The 18,484-nt window shown below is 33.9% G+C and overlaps 2 protein-coding genes across 10 annotated transcripts in view; one reads left to right on the forward strand and one right to left on the reverse strand.

The window, feature by feature from the left end:
• Positions 1 to 4,130, forward strand: part of LOC125066188 (WD repeat and FYVE domain-containing protein 3) — a 29,797-nt gene extending 25,667 nt beyond the window's left edge. For all 7 annotated transcript variants that reach the window (XM_047674147.1, XM_047674150.1, XM_047674148.1 and 4 more), the window contains 5 exons: positions 92 to 382; positions 834 to 1,022; positions 1,235 to 1,392; positions 1,541 to 1,648; positions 1,847 to 4,130. In XM_047674147.1, the coding sequence (XP_047530103.1) occupies positions 92 to 382; positions 834 to 1,022; positions 1,235 to 1,392; positions 1,541 to 1,648; positions 1,847 to 2,011 (911 nt within the window). In that variant the 3' untranslated portion in view covers positions 2,012 to 4,130. The remainder of the gene's footprint in view (positions 1 to 91; positions 383 to 833; positions 1,023 to 1,234; positions 1,393 to 1,540; positions 1,649 to 1,846) is intronic.
• Positions 4,131 to 4,304: 174 nt separating this feature from the next.
• The window catches only part of LOC125066190 (protein numb), a 28,621-nt gene continuing 14,441 nt past the window's right edge, over positions 4,305 to 18,484 (reverse strand). For 2 of the 3 annotated variants that reach the window (XM_047674156.1, XM_047674155.1), the window contains exons 2-7: positions 11,934 to 12,209; positions 11,204 to 11,355; positions 8,806 to 9,017; positions 8,269 to 8,458; positions 7,489 to 7,648; positions 4,305 to 6,933 (exon numbers count right to left, since the gene is read on the reverse strand). In XM_047674156.1, the coding sequence (XP_047530112.1) occupies positions 6,697 to 6,933; positions 7,489 to 7,648; positions 8,269 to 8,458; positions 8,806 to 9,017; positions 11,204 to 11,355; positions 11,934 to 12,140 (1,158 nt within the window). In that variant the 5' untranslated portion in view covers positions 12,141 to 12,209 and the 3' untranslated portion in view covers positions 4,305 to 6,696. Of the gene's footprint in view, positions 6,934 to 7,488; positions 7,649 to 8,268; positions 8,459 to 8,805; positions 9,018 to 11,203; positions 11,356 to 11,933; positions 12,210 to 17,143; positions 18,257 to 18,484 lie in introns of those variants that run through there. The other variant, XM_047674154.1, reaches the window with a different exon arrangement.

Consider the following 18,484-nt stretch of genomic DNA (forward strand, 5'->3'; position numbering starts at 1 on the left):
AAATATCATTTATATGATACTGTTAACTTTATGATGACGTGAACAAATAGTATTGAAATGAGAAAAGAAAATATTTATTTCAACGTTTCAGGAAATCTCACGAAATCAGGATCAGAAAGTTCGCTTTCGGATACAGGTGAAACGACAAGCGCGAAAGAATCAGCTCGTCGACATGATGAGAAAGACATTTGTAGTGATAACGAAGAACCGCAGTACGAAAGGAAAGAAGAAATTGATTCTTGTGAGGAAACAAAAGAGGAATACGATAATGAAAAAGACTTAGAAGATGAAAAAGAAAGTGTAACGCATAGAAGCAAACTACAAAAGCAGGGGAACGTTGTTCTGAGGCGGAAATCAAAGGCTAATCCTTTGTTTCGTAAAAGTAAGATTTTGGATATGTTTTAATTTTGTGTCTAATTGAAAAAAAAACATATAAACTTTCTGCAACATTTAATAATCATACTATAATATTAAGTAATAAAATATTCATATTCCTTATTTTCTATTATCGCAATGATGAGCAAAGTCTCTTCCCTTGTTGACGGAAGCTTTTAACAAATTAACGCTCCTATACTGCGGGTTCTTAGATAAAAATGTGACAGAATTACGTCCGTCAAAAGAAAATTTCTTTACCTTATGTGATAATTGATATATAATATATAAGCGCATGTAGATCAGTGTTGCTTGACTAAATTGGAATACACTTTGGGTTTCAATATTTTGGTTAACTTTGATCTAACTGGTCCAGTCGAGCTCGACTCATCAACTAATTTTAATATTTAACATATTCATAAGATTATTCTAAAGATATATAATATAATTTTAAAAAACAGGTGGCGGCAGCATTGGCGATTCCAGCGAAACGAGTTCCGTAGAGACGACACAATCGATGGAGGCTCCAGAGGGCGGGCTCCGGCCGAGCAAGTCGGACACCAGTCTCACAGACTCTTTTGTAGTTCTCTCGGCACCATCGTCTCCGGCGCCCGTGCAGCGACCCGTCGTCAAAGACACGTCTTATCCTGGTAGTGACACTAAATATTTGTAAAATCTGTACTTCTTATTTCAACCTTCAATTGAACATTTGAACCATTGAACTAATCACTACACAATTTTCAACAGCAATTATTAGTGATGCATTAGCAAATCATTAATTACGTTGCTGGTGCATGTTATATAAAAATATAATTTATAAAATTTAACTAACTTATGAAATTGGTGTTAACTGTAATTATAGACACAGGTGTGACGTGGGTGCGACGTCTCGTCCTCCGCGGTAAATTGACCATGCATACGGCATATGAACGTCGAGATAACGCGTGCCCCGCTTCCGTCACTGCGGTCGCAGCCGCTAGGAGTGGACGGGGGTTGGCCGTCGGAGACGCTCGTGGAAGGGTATACATTAACAATACTTGTTTATAAATTATTTTTGTGCTTGTAACGATAGCCAGATTTTTTGCTACTTTCTGAACGATTTAAAAATATTGCATGATATACCTAAAATGCAACGGCAAATGTAGTATTATTTACTTCTATTTGTCAGATTTTCCGGTGGTCCGCGCCTGATATGTCGAGTGCGGCGGGTGCCAGGGGTGGTCCCGCCGATCACTGGATACGAGACGATACCGCACCCTACTGCACCCAGTGCCAAGTAAGAATACTGATTTAAAAACCATATTTATTTATTTTATACGGCAATTCAAAGTCTCACTTCTTTCTCTCGTCTCGTATGTTGATATAATATAACATGAAATATCTTACAATATATCGAAGTCTAAATTATTTATTTTGGAAACGAAAAAGTTGAAGACGACAAAATAAAGAAATATCTTCCCATTGTTCTGTGCAGGTGCGGTTCACGGCGCTGGAACGGCGCCACCACTGCCGCGAGTGCGGCGCCGTGTTCTGCGGCCGCTGCTCGCGCTACGAGGCACCCGTGCGGCGCCTGCGCGCGCTGCGGCCCGTGCGCGTGTGCCAGCGCTGCCACGACCACATCCACGCCGGCAACGACTAGCTCGCTACTCCCATTTCACATCCTGTCCCGATGACTGATGTACAAAATATGTCAAATACGACCCAGCCGATAAGTGGCAGACTTGCTTTTCTAAGAAAAAAAATTAACAGTATATTTATGAAATCTGACGATAAGCTTCATTGTTGAAATCAAGAATGTGGAAAATACCGCGATCAAGATTAACGCTTTGTCAACAACGGACACTTATTAGGAAGCTCTACTATTTCGACATATAATATTCGTTTAAAATTGGCTTGAATACAATGGCTTTAAATCACGGAAATGAGATCATGTCCCTTAATAAAATATTTGTTATTCGAGGATTATAATATAGTTAATAAGTATAATTTAATAATCAGATAGACACAATACAGCTTGCCTGCGCCTAATATTTCGACAGATTATACACGAAAATAAGAAAAAGACATTTGATTACATTTTAAATATTGTAACACTATGGACACAAAGGTCCAACACAATAATAATATTGCCGTTTTAAAAAAAAACTTTATAACAAGAGAGAATGAGTAACCAAAGTAAAATGCCAGTTGAAGAGGCGTCACAATCAATATTATAATGTAATATTAGCGTTCATTAATCATTGAGAGATATTATAATTTATTTTGAATAATATTATTTTTAAATTATATTAACAAAATGCTTAAAATGAAACTATATTTATGCACTTGATCTCGCAAGTAAGCAATATGTTTATACCAAAAAGCTGATGCCGCGAGTCGTATATATTTAAAATTAAAGATACCTATTGAATATTTAATCCATTGTCCTTCAGTGTAAAGGTCAATCAATAAAACTGATTTATTTTTTATATTTAAAATTAAACAGGTTTTTAAAATTCATTCAAATCTTAACCTTGATCATACTTGATTCTTTAAGGTTTCATTTTATTGACTAAAAACGTACAAAATAATTGTCAATCTAATATATTCTTGAAGTCTTTATATTGATTTAACTATTCAAGGTATTTAATTGTTAGTCCGAATTCAATGTTCTTATTTATGAAATGTCAGTATTAATTAATATAAGATGCATATTATTTTAAATATATTTTTAGATCTCAATTTAGAAAATATGCTTTTGTAAAATAATTTCCTTCAAATATATTCCCAAAAAATCATGGCACGGGCTATATATTTAAAATGTGTACATTTTCGAATAACTATTCATTTGTTTATAATCCGAATGATAATTGTTTTATGTATTGTTATACAAAATGTGATATTTTATAATTTCGCTCTTTACATTTTTGAATGTTTTTTTTTCTCATTTTATTTGGCAAAGTTTTTTTATGTCTTTGCATATATTTGTGTAAGTATACTATTTTATCGTTAGTACTAGTCATGTTTGCGTGAATTTATTTTATATTTTTCCTCGCGAGTGATTAAGAAAAGAAATATTAAATGAATAAAACTATTTATAAACTTATTATACGCGATATTAATGTTTATATGTAAATCAATTAGTTGACTCATTGTCGCTGTTATATTATGGTACGTAGTTTGTTGTATGACATTTATTGAAATTGAATATCTGTCTCGTGTAATTTCTTCTTTCATGATGCATTTGGACGACATTCCTAGTCACAACTACCTACTATATCAGGGCGATAAGAATTGTGTGCCCTGGTTATCTTATTATTGTCTGTTTATGGGAACTGTTTGTTAAATTTGTTTAAATGTGTAAAAAAAAAAGACTTGTTCAGCCTATAGTTGCTTATTTTTTTAGCTATTCAAAATAAATAAGCTTTTATTGAAGATAATATGGTTTGCGTGTAGCGAAAAATTTAATGTATTTAAATATATTAATCAAAATAGTTTTATATATTTGTAAATTCATAGTAGGAAATATAAATGAGTATAAAGTTTTAACAAGATGATTATTGTAACCTCAATAAGCCGTTAGCACATGTCCGTTTGCCCTTAAAATAATGTCATCTATCACTATGTGTTTACGTAATTATTAAGTGAATAATTCTAATCACATTAACTGTATAGGAAGAAAATAACAGACAATAGTTATGTTGTTTAGGTAGTTTGTAGGCACTGAAGTTTATGCCGTTGATATATTCATGTATAAATGAATAAAGTGGTGCAGCAAAGTGTTTTGTTTCATTATTATAAGACATTTTTGTGTAAAAAAAGACAAAATATTGATACATAATTACTAAAAACTTAGTAGTTATATTAATATTTAAATACTTCAGATTCCAAAGTTAAAAAATAAAGTTTCTAATTGTAAAATGGATAAAACAAAGAGGAATAAATAAACAAAATTTCAACTAACCATAATATTTTATTACTCTTCATAATATTTGAACTCTTGTTATCTAAAATATCTACATATATCCCCTTGTATATACAAGCTTTTTTTATAATTTAGCCACAAATAAAATCGGAAAAAATATACAAAAACACCCAACAATTCTCTTAAACAACTGGTTTTTGATATATTAAGTACAACATGTCCGATAATTTCCAAATATTTAAATAAGAGTACACAAGAAAATAATCCTTTGTGGAAGTAAGTACTTATTAAATTAAAACTAGTCTTTAGTTACGGAACATTTCTATTGATTAATGTACTTTACTTTTAACCACCAATAGTGGTTCAAACTTTCGCGTGCAGAATATTGATAAATGTGCAAATAGCGTATTTTTAATATTCTTCTTATCACCAAATATGCTTTATATCACATTGAATTACATAATTTTTATAATAGTTTTGAGTCACTGGAAAATATTAGAAATTATTTATATGAAACAGGCGATACATTGCCTCGACAGGTTTTTGGATCTAATCAAGTTTTAAGTAAACCACGTAAAAATACCAACAATATTTTTTTTATACATTAAGTACTTTCAGAAAATAACTGTAAGTACAAGAGCAAAATATTAATTAAGTAGTTAATATGCGTCAAGTTTTAAGTAAATTCACGAATATTGTAATAAGTGGAATGTAAAATGCAACAATTATTGTGCAATAATCATTGTGCTTGTTGTTCAAAACAAAAAGAGGTTTGTTTTAAGTGTATAGTTTAGAACATCAACTTTGGGATTAAATTAATGTAAGAGAGAATTCAGTCACTGCAGATAATTAAGTAACAAAAAATTGAACACAAATCATGAGTAGAAATCGCAGGAAAGATCATAACTACAAAACCTCTTTTTGTCCATAATGTGTTTAAAAAAAATAGTATATTTTTAAAATTATAACCTAAAAAATAACAAAAACTTTTAGTAACTAATTAACATTAAATCGAGAGTCGTCACACAAAACATACGTGCTTTTTATAGTTACCAAAGTATATTACACAATTTGTTCGAAATACCTCCCTATTTTTAGTTACTTTAAAAAAATAATATAAACAAAAACAGATTCACAAATGATGTCCTTTAATTAACCTATAAATGTACAATTATATACAAAAAGAAATATATATATATCCAAAAAAGTATTATACAAGTACGTAGATTGTTACGATAAAATACTGTATTGTTCGTTACGCGTTTTATTAAACAATGCGATCGGCTTTAATTAATACTGTCCATGGACGTATAGCATGGAAATAGTCTTAACTTACGTATTACATCAACAACACTTAAGTGCAGCGCAAAAGCTCAGTGCCATTTATAAAGGAATTAAGTACATTTACATATATTTTAAACTTGTCTATTGTAATGACATTAATAATCAATGGGATTAATTATTCTATAATGTAGAAACATCAAAAATTATATCGCAATTACTGTATATTTTTTTGTTAAAAATATAATCAAAAATTAGTAATCAGAAAGTATAGTCAAGTGTTTATATACTACTCACACCATTAAAATGGCGGTCGTTATATCAGAAAATACTAATTTTTATTATAAGTAGATAATTTTTTAATACAGCGTGCAAGATTACAAATGTGCTCAAGTATTATTACGATTCACTAAAAGCACTACACATATATGAGTTTATCATTCTTACTGTTCAATATGACGGATTCTGCTGATATTGATTAATAATATAACAAATATAGTAAATACGTAGTTTGAGCATTATCTAGTTTTATTTACGTATTGAAAATTAAAGTTCTTTTTTATCTGATTACTTCACGCTTAGAACAACAGCAAAAAAAAATCATCAAAAATATGCTAAATTTATAATATTCCAATTAATTTTGACTTAGGATCAGATAAAAACCATTTTGTAAAAAGACAACCTCGGTTTATATAATAACTAGCATTTACGAATAATGAGACGGCTGATTACTTCAACTGTATGAATAAAAAATATGGCTTTAAAAATATGTAACAGAAACATTGCCCTGATTAGTTTTTTCCTTCGATATTCTGTTAGTTTCAACAAAATATTTTCAACTTTTTAGCATTAAATTATAAATACATATTGTTTTTCAATCAAAATTTACGACGTAAAACCTGTGGTATATTGAGATATCAAATTCAATATACTGTAACAACAGCGATCACATCGGTGCCATAGCAATCTTAAGTAATTATAGTAAGATCGCTCAACGACTCTAGGATAAGTTTAAAAACAAAACCTTCTACCTCTGTCTCATGTTCTATAGTTAAGCATAACTGCAAAGATAAAAGAGATTGTATAATTTCAAATAGCCATGAATGCTTTCGACAATTTCCTCGGGCGGCCGGGTTCGTTTAAAGATGTGCAGGGGTGGGCGCCAGGAAGGGGTTGGTGGTGACGGCGGAGTGGCCGGCGAAGGAGGCGGCGCGGCCAGCGGCGGCCAGCGGGGGCGCGCGCGCCACGCGGCCGAGCCACGCGTCCGGGTGCGGCAGCGCGCCGCTCACCGGCACCGGCTCCTCGGCCAGGGCGCGCAGCCCCAGCGACAGCTGCTGACACATTTCAGCGACTGGATCCGCTTCCGACGTTTTCTCCTGAAATTATTTGTCCCGTTAGTACCGTGAACGAATAACGCAGAGATTACGAATATTGATTGAACATTGATTATTTATTTAGAGCGGTTATTAATTGTTATATAAGTGATATGATAAATCACGCCGCATCAATCCGGTTGCTGATCCGAACCAGAAGGATTAAACCGCTCAATGTCAACCTGAGGGTGTCGTGTGAGCTTACTTGTGTTCAGATTTTGAAGAACTTCTACATTGTATTTTTTTTATATAAAATAGGTAGATCTGATGGTAGGTGGTTATCACTGTTCATAGACTGTGGGGATATATGAAATATTACCCATTTTTACATCACCAATACTCCATCATCTTTAGGATCTAATATGTTATATCCCTTGTGCCTGTAATTACCACAGCTCATTTCCAACAGAAATTCAACAATACTTTTATTGCTGTTTGGCGATAAAATATATGTATGATGTGATGTGAGTGGTACCTACCCAAACGGGCTTGCATAAAATCCTACCATCAAATGTACCGCTTAAATAATAAATTCTCATTCTTTAAATTCAATAGTACCTCGATGGGCGCCACGTCGGGCAGGCCGAGGCCGGCGGGCGCGGCGGGCGGCGCCGGCAGCGCGGCCAGCGCGTCGGGCGAGCCCAGCCCTATACGCTGTCGCTCTAGGTTAGAGGGCAGCTCACTGATGCGAAGCGACATCTGACGCTTGAACGGTGAACTGAAAAAATCGATTCTATTAATTACTATTTTTTTTTACAAGATTTCAATTACAGGTAATATTTAATATGACTTGACGTATTAGTACTTAGTAATAATACGACGGAAGGACGAAAAGTTCTTGAATGTTACAGTGTTAGATATATTTGACTAGGAATGGGGACTAAAAATATTACTAAATAATCAATTAAACAAAAACGATTTAACAAAATGAACAAAACGAATTAACACAATGTCTTTAATGGAGATCAACTAAAATTTATGGCAGAAAATGGTTGTTGAATGTCGGCCAAGTTTATTAAAACAGATATAATGTGTTAAGTGGAATTTTATTTTATTGTTTTATAAATAAAGATATATTGATCAAGAATTATTTGCAATACATAATATCAGAGCTTTTAAAAAAAACGCATGGAATATGTAATTCTATGGTTTCTATTAATATTTACTCGTTCTTCGATTAGAAAAGGGTACAGGTAATGTCATGCTAAATTAAGACTTTGATATATGTTTTTGCCTACACAGAATTAGGCCTTTAATCAGGAAATTAAAAAATAAATAAATTATATGGAACTAACTAATCTAACTATCCGTCTCGGTTTTAATAGGGACAAAACGAACTTGTTATTAAGATGCGCAAAGCCCCTGAAGGAGCCCTGTCGCTCGAGCAGGTGCGGCGCGGCGTGCGGGCGCTCCACGGCGAAGGGGTTGTGCGCGGCCGAGCGCGGCGCCGGCGCGGCGGGCGGCGCGGCGGCCGGCGCGGCGGGGCTCGGGGCCGGCTCCACCTCCGACGTGCGCCGACTCGTTATACCTGGGAAATCATCATATTTAAAAATTAAAAAATGCAGTATCATCTTGGACGACAGACTATCTAGAATTTATTACAATATACAACACTAAGAATAATGGCATTACATTGCATTTTTTTATAAGGAATTGTGTCACTAAGTTTACTTATAATCATTATTTAATTATATTTAATACACACGTTATTACAAGGTTCGAAGGTTATCAGACAACATTGAGTGATAAAACTAAAATATAATGTTGATTAGCAATTTATTATAGCTATAAAATTAGTTCTAAGCTGGTTTTCAGACATTTTTTGGAGTCGTTGGACAGTCGTTTTAGGAGGCAATAATTGGAATATTGACTTACCCGATTTTCTAAAAGACCCCTGGCGAGTGAACGCGTGGCTGGCCGCGTCGATACTCATGGAGACGGCGCACTCCTTGTCGCGGCGCTGTTTGCGCTCGAGGCACGCGGCGAACGCGCAGCCTACCGCGTGCGACAGCCTCTCGCCGCTGTCGCGGGACGCGAGGAACCCGTGACACATCCACCGGCGAGTGGTGCCATCGCGACAGATGTAACTGGAATTCACATGATCACTTTAGACCAAAACTGTAACATGATAAATGTTACTAGCAAATATTTATACTATAAGAATGTTCACGAAGTTTTCTATAATATTAAGTAGGTTTCCTCTCTCTAGCCCTTACTAGTTCGAGTGAAGTAGCGAGATGGAAAGGACCGTCGGTGCAGCAGTACCTAGAGAAAATATTAGGATCTCATCCCTACTTTCTACTCGATCTTAACTTATATCAACCCTAAACCAATTGATAGAGAATTCATAATGTGTAACCCATATAGTTTTTGTGCTAAAAAATCGTTTCAATCGGTTGCTCCTTTGCAGCGTGAAATAAGGTCAAAGTAAAAATTAAAAATAATAATATTATTATAATAATAATATTTTATATGGATACAGAAAAGCTGACTAGATTCAATAATCAATTAATTTATCAATTTTTTTTTACAGTAAAACCATTTTAATAGTAATGCCGGTTATATAAGTTAAAAATTGTTACAATATTATAAAATCAGCATTAAATTTCATCTTATGAAAGTAATTTTGAAATATTATATCACAAACATAATATTACGTTCAAGTCTCAAGAGTCACCAACATTTCTTTGGTTTCGTTGCAGACATGCGAGTATAACGAGAAACAAGTGAATTACGTAAACCTCTAACGAGATTTACCTTATTTGCACTGAATACTTTTTAATACTTTCATGAGATAATATAAGCTTGTTAAATAAGTTAGACAGTGCGCTTGTTGACATAAGAATATTCAAAGCGAAGATTCAAAGATTAGAATAACCATCGTGACGAGTTAATAATCAAGACAAGATAATGAACCACTCGGGACATTTATCTACTTAAGAGACGTAGTCAAAGTTGTTACATTTTTTATATCATATTTACATAAACGTAAGTATACAGACTTCCTCCTCCTCCGCCCCCGAAGACAAGGGCGAAGCCGCGGCGGAAACTAGTTTTTATATAAAAATTGTCCAGCGAAAAATGTTCCTCTATTCCAATGAGCAAGACATAAAGTAAACAGTTAATAATCATGGGTACTTGGCCGGACTTAAGCGTACGATATTAATCTGAGATTTACTTTTTCTATGGTAAAGAATCAGATAGAGACCGTCAAAACAATTATAAATGTTTATCAGTCATTTTGTCCTTATCACCAAGAAATAAAAGTGATTTTAAAATAGTTTGATTATTTTAGTGGCGACTTGCCAGACCACGATTCACGAAAGAGGTTAATTTATAGTTTACATCTACAGCCAAAGTTTGTAAGATTAAAAATATCAGCTGATGTAATGTTTGTTGTGAGAGCTTACCAAAATAGAGTGTACGCTAGTCTATTGTACATTGTAACAGTTTTTATAATATAATCTTAGCGTAGATTTCGTCCGCGTGTTAGAGAAGGGGGAAGATAAGTGTAACCTATTTGTAAAGTTAGGGTCAAAATAAGATCTCTATTCCAAATTGCATCAAAATATGTACTGTAGTTTTTGCGTGATTATTATATTATTACTATTAAATATATTATATTTGTACTCGCACGCCGATAATTTAACGTGGAGGTCGCCTTCGCAAGTGAACAGATCTATCTATACAAAGCCACATGCTATCACGGACTTTTCTTTAGGTCTCTTTAAAACCTACAATTTTCTAGTACATTGGATAAAACACCGTCATAATTTAGCGCCATTTTGCATAAAATAGTGCAAATTACATCCGTCCTTTTTTATGTCTTCACATTAATTAAAACCGTACCAAAATTGTTAATAGATGTGAGAGGAGATACAGACGGAAACAGATACGAGAACTTCAGATGTCGATTTTTATAGCAAATACTCATTTTTATGACTTTCTAGTGCATATATTCTTCAAAACTTTTCAGCCACCTTTCATACAAATGCAATTTATTTTATCGTATACTACAAAGAACAGAAAAAAAGCGTGTCCATTAATATAACAATATTATATACTGAAACCTTCTCCACAACGAGCCGCATCATCTCGTATAAGTTTGATGTACTTATATTTGTTTATTTTTTTTAGTCCGGCATTACAAAAAATAATCCGTTTCGTCATTAATCAATAAAGGTCTAGATTAGTATAGATTTATTTAAACATTTTTACTAATTGTCTATAACAAATGGACACCAGAAAAATGTTCAATAGTTAAGCCACTCACCTAAACCCTCGTTCATGATTTCTATCTGGCGCGCAGAAAGACACTTTCTCGATGGTCTGATCTACTATAAGCCCCTTAGTCTCCTCTTCCACTACGCGTAAACCGTCTCCGCTTACATGCAACACGGCACGAACGGGACGTCTGCGAGAATTCTGTAAAATAAATAAAATTGTTGATGTTTAAAAACACGTAGTCTTTAACATTTCCTTTCAACGATAAAATAACAAAGAATTCAAGGCTCGACTCAGCTTCCTGTGTTTTTGCAGCAACGTTTTTCTTACCTAAACGACATTTTTTATACGTTTTTTATATATTTTTTATAATAGTAGAACGCACCGATGCTCATCTCTTTTAACTCATTTAAACTTCCCTTTCCTTTTTAAATAGCTTCCCAGCGGATTCGGGAGTACTTAATCAAGTACTTGTAATTTAGCCGTCTCGTGAGACATATCTGCACTTGTATGACTTCAAGACTATTGTATTACTATTGTATCGAATAACCCCTTTTTGTTTTAATTTATGTTTTGTACTTTTATATAATAGATTTGTAAATTAGCGGGTCAAACATTTTGTCGACTGCTTTACTTTTAATTAGCTACAAGAGACTTTTATACCATTTTAGTATATAGTAGTTCGATTCGGTAGTATTTGAACTATTTGGCGAATTTGATCTAATAGAAATTATCTTAAACTTTATAAATTGGAAATCGAAGTAAAAATAAAAACTCACCCGGAGAACTTTAAGCGCCTCTTCGCAAACCTGCATGCCGCGAGACTCGAAGACCTCGACGCATCCGAGGTACTTAACGGGGAAGGTGCAGGTGCCGGCGCGCACGGCGGCCTCGTCCGCGTGCCATTGGTGCGGGCGCGCGGACTCGGGCGGGGAGCCCTTGCGACGGCGGAAGGACTCGCGGAAGGAGCGTCGCAGCCGCTCCATGCCGGCGCGCGGCGGCGACAGCGCGGCCCCGGCGCGCGCCCGCCTTAACGAACTGCGGACTGACGACTTCTGAAATGTCCATTTAACTAGTTTAGTATATTATTATAGTATTTTCCTGAATTCAATTAAGTAAAATTGAATAGATAACAGTAATATAAACTGTAATTTATTATAATAGTTTTTATTCACACCGGTATAAGAAAGAAAGTTTTATTGATTATATGGATTGCTATGCTCGTCTTATTCTGATAGATTTATAGATCTCTCATATACGTACATAATATATACCTATATGTACTTATTTGAAACATAAATGCAAAAAGCAAAGATAACTAAAGTTACACAGTATAGTGGTATTTTCATTTAATTATGTATTTACAATTATAGCCGATATACCCAAGGCCGGCTAAGATCTGCTACCCTGGCACTGGTTTTATAATAGGTACATAAGAGTATATATCATTGTTTAAAAAATATCATAGCCTATTCCAAACGAAGGGGTAAATATAAATAAACCATAGATTTACAGCTAATAGCTCTGTTATATTATGTACTAGTTTCCTCGGTTAACGTTAACTTTTATTTGACTTCCAAAGTTCAAAACTGAAGAATATATATAGAGACAAATTAACATTATCGAGTAACGTATTATTTTTCGCCCATATTTGCTTACATAACGCCCAAGTGAGTATATAATATATTTTTGGTATGTTCTCATTAGCGTTTATTAATTCAATATTTACGTCATTTGAAGTACTTACTGAGACTCGAAGAGACTTTCTCTAGACAAACTGAGCAACAAAATCAATTTAGGTGTGTATATTTGTATTCGTACCGTCCCGTTTACAAACCTCAATGTTTCTCGAAAGTTCCTGTCAAACGTGTATAACTTAAAATATTCTATAGTAAGAATAATAATATAAAACTACTGGTTCCGAATGTTGGTACTACCGATAAGAACCGACAAGAGACTCACATAACAAACAGTAGAGACAAAGGAACAGCACACACACTTTTTCATCAAATGTGTAATAAATTTAATAATCATTTTGTAGTTCGTGTTGGATTTAGGTAGCTAGTTTTCGTCCGCGGCTTTGTTCGTGCACTCACGCATTCGGAGAAGAGGGCACGGACAAGTATAAGTTAGCCTATGTCTCTTTGTGTTCGCAAAATTTCATAATTATCGGTTCATTAGTTAAAACGTGAAAGCGTAACAAATAGACAAACTCACTTTCCCATTCATAATATTAGTGAGGATTACATTGAAATATTTCAAACGCTTATTTTCAGAAATACCTGCCTACACTATGACTATGAGTTGAAAGTACGTTAACACTAGCTGTTTACTTAAGAGACGGCGGGAGAACCTACGAAGCAAATAGGTAGGACGATGTGTACTTGACTCTGTAAATAGACACCATTGTGTTTGTATGGCTTTCAGAGGGCGGTTGAATGCTTCTAGTCATTCTTAAGAGATTTAGAACCTTATGTATAAATTTCGATGACGTTTCAGTTAAACACAACTTGTGATAAGACAACTGAAGAGTTTGTTTGAATGATCACAAGATCTAACAGTACAGTTTAAAAGAAAACGTTTTACGTTATATAGATATATTATAAGCAATTTATTTAGTAAGGTTTGGTTTAGATTGTATGTAGTATTGAGTTATGACAAAAGATATGGATTTATAAGGGAGTACACAACTATCAATTGAAGTTATAGTTGCTTCATTAATCTAATATTATAAATGCGACAGTAACTCCGTCTGTCTGTTTATTTGTTACGTGAACACGACTATACCACTTAACCGATTGTCAGGATATCTGTGAAGAAGTAGTCTGGGACCAGGATAAGACTACGCGCATATAAATAAAGGAAAACAGAGGACAAACGGCATAAGAGAAAACACACGAACGGATTAATATAATTTCGAGTTTATAATAAAATATGAAATAATACAAAACATTATTTAATGTCGCAATGCAGTTGACAATTGTGATAATTAAAATTTTATCTCATATTAAAATGTGCAAAAGCCTAAATAAGACACCTTTGAATTGTGATTGGACGAAGACGATAAGATTGTGAATAATTATCAAATAATATACATTATACATAATACATCAATGTGACGGAACGCGACTGTGACTTACGTCATTTCGTCATTAAGTTATCCCGGTAGAGTTTAACATTAACGCTCGCATGCATTAATCAGTCTAGTCGATAGGAGATACACGAGTTGAATATTTAATCGTTTTCTGGTTACTTATTATATTTGTAAAACAATGACGCAGAGTAAAACTATAAGTATTCAATAAGTATTTTATTGAAACGAGTGATCAAAGTAGGCTTATGAAATCACTTTTGAATCGAAATGTTAGTGTTGCTACCACTAGCAGAAGTAGAATTGTAGTGTTATCTGTTAATTTAACTAGACATTTAATTTTTAAATGATTTTTCTGAATGAAATTTTATCGTACAATAAATAACTTTTACTATAATAATTAAATTGAACGAAGTCTGTCAATATAACAATTAACATAAGTTCAAGTGTACATATTATAAAAAATAAAAACTAGCTAATAATTATTAATTATATATTTGTACTTATAAATTAGAACATTTTACTGAACCAATATTTATTTATTTTCGCGAAACATACAGTATACACAAACATTTGATACCAAAAATAAGTCTCACATAAGCCAACAAAGTTTCCACTGTTACATTGAAACAGAGTGCACCTAATAAGAACAAATAATTAACAAATAATCAAAGTATATAAAATAAGGGTTTTAAAAAGTTATTTAAAGTGTAACAAAACAAAATATGATATCCATAAAACTTATTCCTGAAGGTGTATCGTGTTTAGGAGAAGGTTTCTACGCAGTTTCCACTCACTTTAAAATTAGATTATTGACGCGACAATCCAGAATTTTATGTTCATATTTTAAATATAAAGTATCGCTACAAAATTCGCACGTTGAATCCTCTTCAACGCTACCCTATTTTCAACGTGAACGAACTCGAGAGCCGTATTAATTTTAAAAACCAGATGTTATTACGCTACGAGATTGGTTTACACATCTCTATTTCACAAATAATTGTTTCGACAAATTCAATTTTTAACGTCGCTTACTAATTACGGTTTTATACGTTCATGAAACAATTGTATTGCTATTTTTGCAGATATTTTGGAAATATAGTTTTTAATCGACTCCTTAAAACAGGAAGAGGTTATAATTATATTCTTGACGGATAGGGGTTCTTGATGTACGTTCACAGATTAATCGAAAATTGGTCTTTTGTAGAATATACCGAAAATAGTTAACAATCGCGTTGAGTGTCATTAGCGTACACTTTTCATGGTCTTTTTTTATTTCTTAATAACGTGAGACTTATTCAAGTGATTAAAGCAACACTTATTACATTTCTAACAATCACATATTTGTAATGATATAATAAGTTGGTAATGCAGGTCACTTCAACGCCCTTCGGGGCCTTCAGTAGTGTACTTAGTCTTATTGTCCATCTATTTATTACAGGCGGATACATCCGTGTGGCTGTTTTAACAAATATATTACTGTTTAATGTTTTCCTCAACTAATATCAGCGCACTCTTGCCATAAAGACTAACAAATTATCGGCTATAATAAGATTGCCCTCTGATTATATAACGCGTAAAAAAGCTTTCTTAGTGCAAGTTATTTCTTGTTTCTATGCTTACACTTATCCCTACAAAATTAAAGATTAAAAATTCGACCTACTTCGAAAAAATCGAATTGAGTTTTTTATTATTATTATATATACTACATTACTGGTGTCGGTGGCTAAATTAATATGTAAAATCAATTCTAAATTAGGTAACATAAAATATTCAAAATATCCATGGCCTGATACAGGATAAATTCAATAATTAACGTATATATTTCATTTTTAATTACATCTTCCTTTATATAAATATTAAATATTTTTGGAAATCGAAATGATTCACTTTAAACAAAGATAAATATTTGTCGCATCGTAACGACTACGTTAAGTGTAACTTTACTTGGTAGTAGGGCTTTGTGCAAGCCCGTCTGGGTAGGTACCACCCACTTATCAGATATTTTACCGCCAAACAGCAGTACTCTTGTGTTCCGGTTTGTAGGGTGAGTGAGCCAGTGTAACTACAGGCACAAGGGACGTAACATCTTAGTTCCCAAGGTTTGTGGCGCATTGGTGATGTAAGGAATGGTTAATATTTCTTACAACACCATTATCTATGGGCGGTGGTGACCACTTACCATCAGGTACCGATATCATAAAAAAAAGTTAGCTTCGTAACAAATATGTTATATATATTGAATATTTAGATGGAAAAGAAGCGTTACATTATTTGATGTACTTATGCAATACTCTAGTCACATCAACCTTGAAAATATAAATACCGGTCATTCTACGGCATTCGCTGACAACTGTAAACTCAGACAACGACAATTGAATTAAATCAATTACTCCGAATTATGTAACCAATTCAAGACAGAAACATTAATTAAAAACAGCCAGTTACTAAGATTGTTAATTAAAGTCTCTGTGGTTGAAGCTGGAAGGACTTTTTAGATTTTTTTCATTAAATTTATATCGTCTTCAGGGGTAACTTAGAAATATTAAAAACCATTAAAGTTTTTTCGTTTCATTCGAAATAAAGGTTGTGTTTGCAGCTGCCGTTGTACAATACACAGAGGAAAAAAAAATAGAGGAACTAATTTCAACAAGATTTAACATACGCCCTAAACACGTTTATTCTTAAGTTCAACATAGAAATATCTAAATGTATGTGATAAAGTTGAATAAAAATACTGTCATTAATGATTATGAATGCAATTTTGTGTCCTCTGTATGACGTCATGTATTGTATTGTGTTTAATCAGAAACAATTATCGGTTTTCAAAGCCATTCGATGCGTCCAAGCATATTGACACAATAGATATTAACGTAGACAAATGAAAAGACATCGTACCATTTTCAGATCTGCATTTTGAGTTTGGACACGGTCAAGCGGCTCATGCGGTGATGAACCCTGGTTGCCCATCTTGAATATTAATATCACTGACACTAACAGGTAATATTCTCACACACTTAATAAACTTCACATATTATTTTCATTATGCACTCGAAAATCACGTACAATGCAAGTTAGCACGTTCGAAATATAACACGACTATAACGGCTGTTTCGCAATACTACGTTCACGTGTAAATTTATTATTTAACATACGTTTAATCTTCATTTGACGAAATGTTGTTATTCGTATCAAAATGAGATAATTATTACGAAGAATTTGATACTCCACAAACATGGCAAAGCTTAAACAAACAATGTTGTAGATCTGCGGTATGTAGTTTTGACCTTGACGACTAGTTCTTACTAAACTGCTTTTTGACGGTCCACAGTCATTAATTACTTCCAAATTAATTGTTCGAGTCACGATCACAGCAATTTTAAATCAGACAAATATTATAAATTAAACTAATATATTAATTTTTAATCTGATGATTTTAAGATGCGGTAGTCACAAAAACGAAATCGTGTGAATTCGTTAACAATAAAATTTAAAAACGGGGGTCAACTTTTCCCACAAACGATGAATAAACGCAGAGAGGCACATTGAACCCGGCACCCGGTTCGCGGGGGGAGAGAGGTAGGTAGGTAGCTGGGAACGACAGCCGATGCCAGCTGAACGTTATTTTTTCCCACAGCATTGTTCTTTGGACCGTAGCATGTAGCGTTTACAAAATTAAGCCACTTTTAGTACACAATATAAGCACTGTTTTATTACTTTTTTGATACTACACTACATTTTGACTAGAAGAAGAATTTTTAGTAAAGACGGAAAGCTTATAAAAACAGCGCGCGCGCCGCGCGTGAGGCGGACAACTTTACTGTCGTACTGACTGGTCGTACGGCATGCGGTGTGCGTGAAATGTGAATCGCACAAACCCTGCAGTGTAGTCCCCGTCCGCCCCGAACCTCGCCCCGCGGCCGACCGGTCCTTTGCATTGTCAAGATTGACGAACGGTGAGATCATCGGGCATACACTATTCATTTAGATGGGTTTTATCTAAAACATAAATTCGATCCAGGAAATCATCCAAATTGATACAAAGTGGTTGTTTGAATAACATTGAGATGAAGAACTATATCTTCCATCACAAATATCAATCTTTGCCGAAATTTTCCAAATCAACTGAGCCAAGGTAAGTACTTGTATCGAAATTCCGAAGATGTTCGACACATGTGCCCACGCAACAGCTGTTATGGCGCGTGCGAGTGGGACGGACGCAGGTGGTACTGACGAAGC

The sequence above is a fragment of the Vanessa atalanta genome, chromosome 9, assembly GCF_905147765.1.
Source record: "Vanessa atalanta chromosome 9, ilVanAtal1.2, whole genome shotgun sequence".
NCBI classification, from domain to species: Eukaryota; Metazoa; Arthropoda; class Insecta; order Lepidoptera; family Nymphalidae; genus Vanessa; species Vanessa atalanta.